The following is a 2,332-nucleotide window of genomic DNA, read 5'->3' on the forward strand; positions in this document are numbered from 1 at the left end:
CGTGGGTGTGTTGTAGGTGGGGGGCGGGGGGATGTTGTAGGGGGGAGCGGGTGTGCTGTAGTTGGGAGGGGGAACGTTGTAGGCGGGAGCAGGGGGCTCTTCAGGCTTTGTTTCCGGCAGCTTCATCTCTGCGGGAGGAACAGCGAGCGGCGTGGAAACGGTGGGAGCCAGGCCGGCACAGCCACGGTGCTGCCGGCGGGCCCCCCCTGACCCTTACCTTGGTGCAGGACGGGGTGTTCTTGGTCCAACGCTCTCCTCTCGTAGCCGGGCTCTGCGTCTGGCTTGAGGCCGCTATGCTCGTATGGCTGGTAGCCCTGGGGCTCGCTCGTGTGGCTGTTGGTGTCGATGCCATCTTCAAAGCCAGGGGGAAAAAAGCAGGAAATAAGTCAGGCGTTACCGGTTTATTTGGAGAAGAGGACAGACAAGGCGGGAGGGGAACTTGGCGGGCATCAGCAGCCCCGCAGGGACGATCAGAACCAGTGCGGGACGAGGGATCCGGCATCCCGCTCGTGGGGTCACCCTGAATTCGCCGAGGGGATCCCCGGCACGGCGACCAGCGAGTCCGCGCCCCGATGGGCACCTGCGGCAGAAGGGTTTGGTTTTTAAACTTGAAGCACTCGGCAAGAGCAGCGCGAGGGGAAACGGCCGCCGGCACAGGAATGGTGGCGACAACGGAGAGCTGCTCCCCGCATTGGGCACGCCAGCCCCCCGTCGGCTCCTTACCCCCCTGACCCACAGCTGTGGCAGCAAAGCCTCCCCCTGAGCTCCCTGAACCGCTTTAGGGGCAACAGCACGCTCGGGGGCAGATGAAACCCACCTAGGGTCACCCCTAGATCAGAACTGGCAGGGGCGGGGGGGGACGACGATGCTGGGATGTGGCTCAGCCCCACACTGATGGGGGGGTCCTGCTTGGCCCCAGCAGCTCTCAGGGAAGCGAAGCCGCTGTCAGGGGTGCCCAGAGCGTGGGGGGAGGCAACTGGGGACCCTGGAGGAACCCAAAACCCGGAGGGGGACCCCTGCGTGAGGAGGCGAGAAGGTGGGGGGGAACTGGGGGGACAGGCCCCCTCAGGGAGAGGGAAGTAGAAGGACCCCACCTGAAAGAAGTGGGAGGGGGACGAGGTAATCGGGCCCCTGAGGGAACGGAGGGACCGGCATCGGGGAAAGGGGCACAGGGCCCCTCAGGGAAGGGGGGATCGGGGGGACTGGGGAGGCACAGGGCCCCTCAGGGAAGGGGGGACTGGGGAGTCGGGCCCCTCAGGGAAGGGGGGCCGGGCCCGTGGAGGAGGGGGCGAGCCCAGCCCCGCCGGGGGCCACCGGAGAGGGAGCAGGGAGGGGGCCCGACCCGACCCGTCCCTCAGCGCGGGGCCCCGGGCACCCCACGGCCCTTACAGTGTCCGTCGGGGGCCGGGTCCCCGCCGGCTGCACCGGGCCCCCGCCGGGCATCCTCCGCCTCCAGAGCCGCCTGCAACCGTTCGGCCAGCTCGGCCTTGAGGCCACGGGTGTCCAGGCCGCGGCGGCCCAGCTCCTCCTTCAGCTCGTTGACCCGCAGCCGCCGCACGTCCATGGCCCCGTCGCTCAACGCCGCCGCGGCCCGGCCATCGAGGCGCCACCGACGGGCCCGGCTCAAAATGGCCGCCATCGCCCTCCTCCCCTCCCCGGCCCGCGCCGCTCTGCAAGACGCGCCGCCATTGGTCCGTCGCTGTCCCGCCGCTTGTAACGCGCCTCTCTATTGGGCAGCACGCTGTCCCCGCCCCTCCGCGCCGGCCCCGCCTCTCTCGCCCAGCTCCCGCTCAGTCCCACTTTGCAAAACGGGCGCTCATTGGGCCGCAGTGGGAGTTGCGCTGTAACGCGGCTTTTCATTGGCTGGAAGGACGTTTATCTCCTCCCCCTGGGCCGCTGGGGCCAGCCCCCGGGAGCCGTCTTGATTGACACAAGGAGAGGGCGGGCTCACGCGGCCTTCTAGCCAATAGCGGCGAGAGCGACCACGCGCCCTGCCTGCACTTCCATTGGCTGGCTTCCCTGCCTGTCAGGGTAGGGGCGAGCCCACAGGGAAGGCGCTCACTTCCCACTGGCTGCTTTCGCACGGAGGGCGGGGCGACCCCAGCCCGGCTCTCATTGGCGGGCCGGGAGCCGTGCTGCCGCCCCCCATTGGCGGAGCCGCGGGCGGGCTGGGGCGGGCGCGACACCATTGGGGGAACCCCGGCGGCGTCTACGCGTGCTACCGCCCCGCGCTGCCTAGCAACGAGAGCCGACCTTCTATTGGCTGGCGGGCGGGAAGCGCCGCATTCCCATTGGCCGAATCCCGGGCGCTTTGGGCCCAAACCCCAAATCC

At 69.4% G+C, this 2,332-nt stretch overlaps 2 protein-coding genes across 2 annotated transcripts in view; both read right to left on the minus strand.

Annotated features, from left to right (window-relative positions):
* HNRNPUL1 (heterogeneous nuclear ribonucleoprotein U-like 1) overlaps positions 1 to 1,616 on the minus strand; it is a 6,503-nt gene extending 4,887 nt beyond the window's left edge. The window contains exons 1-3 of the mRNA XM_010567190.1: positions 1,390 to 1,616; positions 218 to 352; positions 26 to 128 (exon numbers count right to left, since the gene is read on the minus strand). Coding sequence (XP_010565492.1) covers positions 26 to 128; positions 218 to 352; positions 1,390 to 1,564 — 413 coding nt within the window. The 5' untranslated portion in view covers positions 1,565 to 1,616. The remainder of the gene's footprint in view (positions 1 to 25; positions 129 to 217; positions 353 to 1,389) is intronic.
* Positions 1,617 to 1,816: 200 nt separating this feature from the next.
* The window catches only part of LOC104831540 (cytochrome P450 2C14-like), a 27,990-nt gene continuing 27,474 nt past the window's right edge, over positions 1,817 to 2,332 (minus strand). The window contains exon 12 of the mRNA XM_010567191.1: positions 1,817 to 1,920. Coding sequence (XP_010565493.1) covers positions 1,817 to 1,920 — 104 coding nt within the window. The remainder of the gene's footprint in view (positions 1,921 to 2,332) is intronic.

Source organism: Haliaeetus leucocephalus, unplaced genomic scaffold (genome assembly GCF_000737465.1).
Source record: "Haliaeetus leucocephalus isolate CR32 unplaced genomic scaffold, Haliaeetus_leucocephalus-4.0 Scaffold227, whole genome shotgun sequence".
In the NCBI taxonomy this organism is placed as follows: domain Eukaryota; kingdom Metazoa; phylum Chordata; class Aves; order Accipitriformes; family Accipitridae; genus Haliaeetus; species Haliaeetus leucocephalus.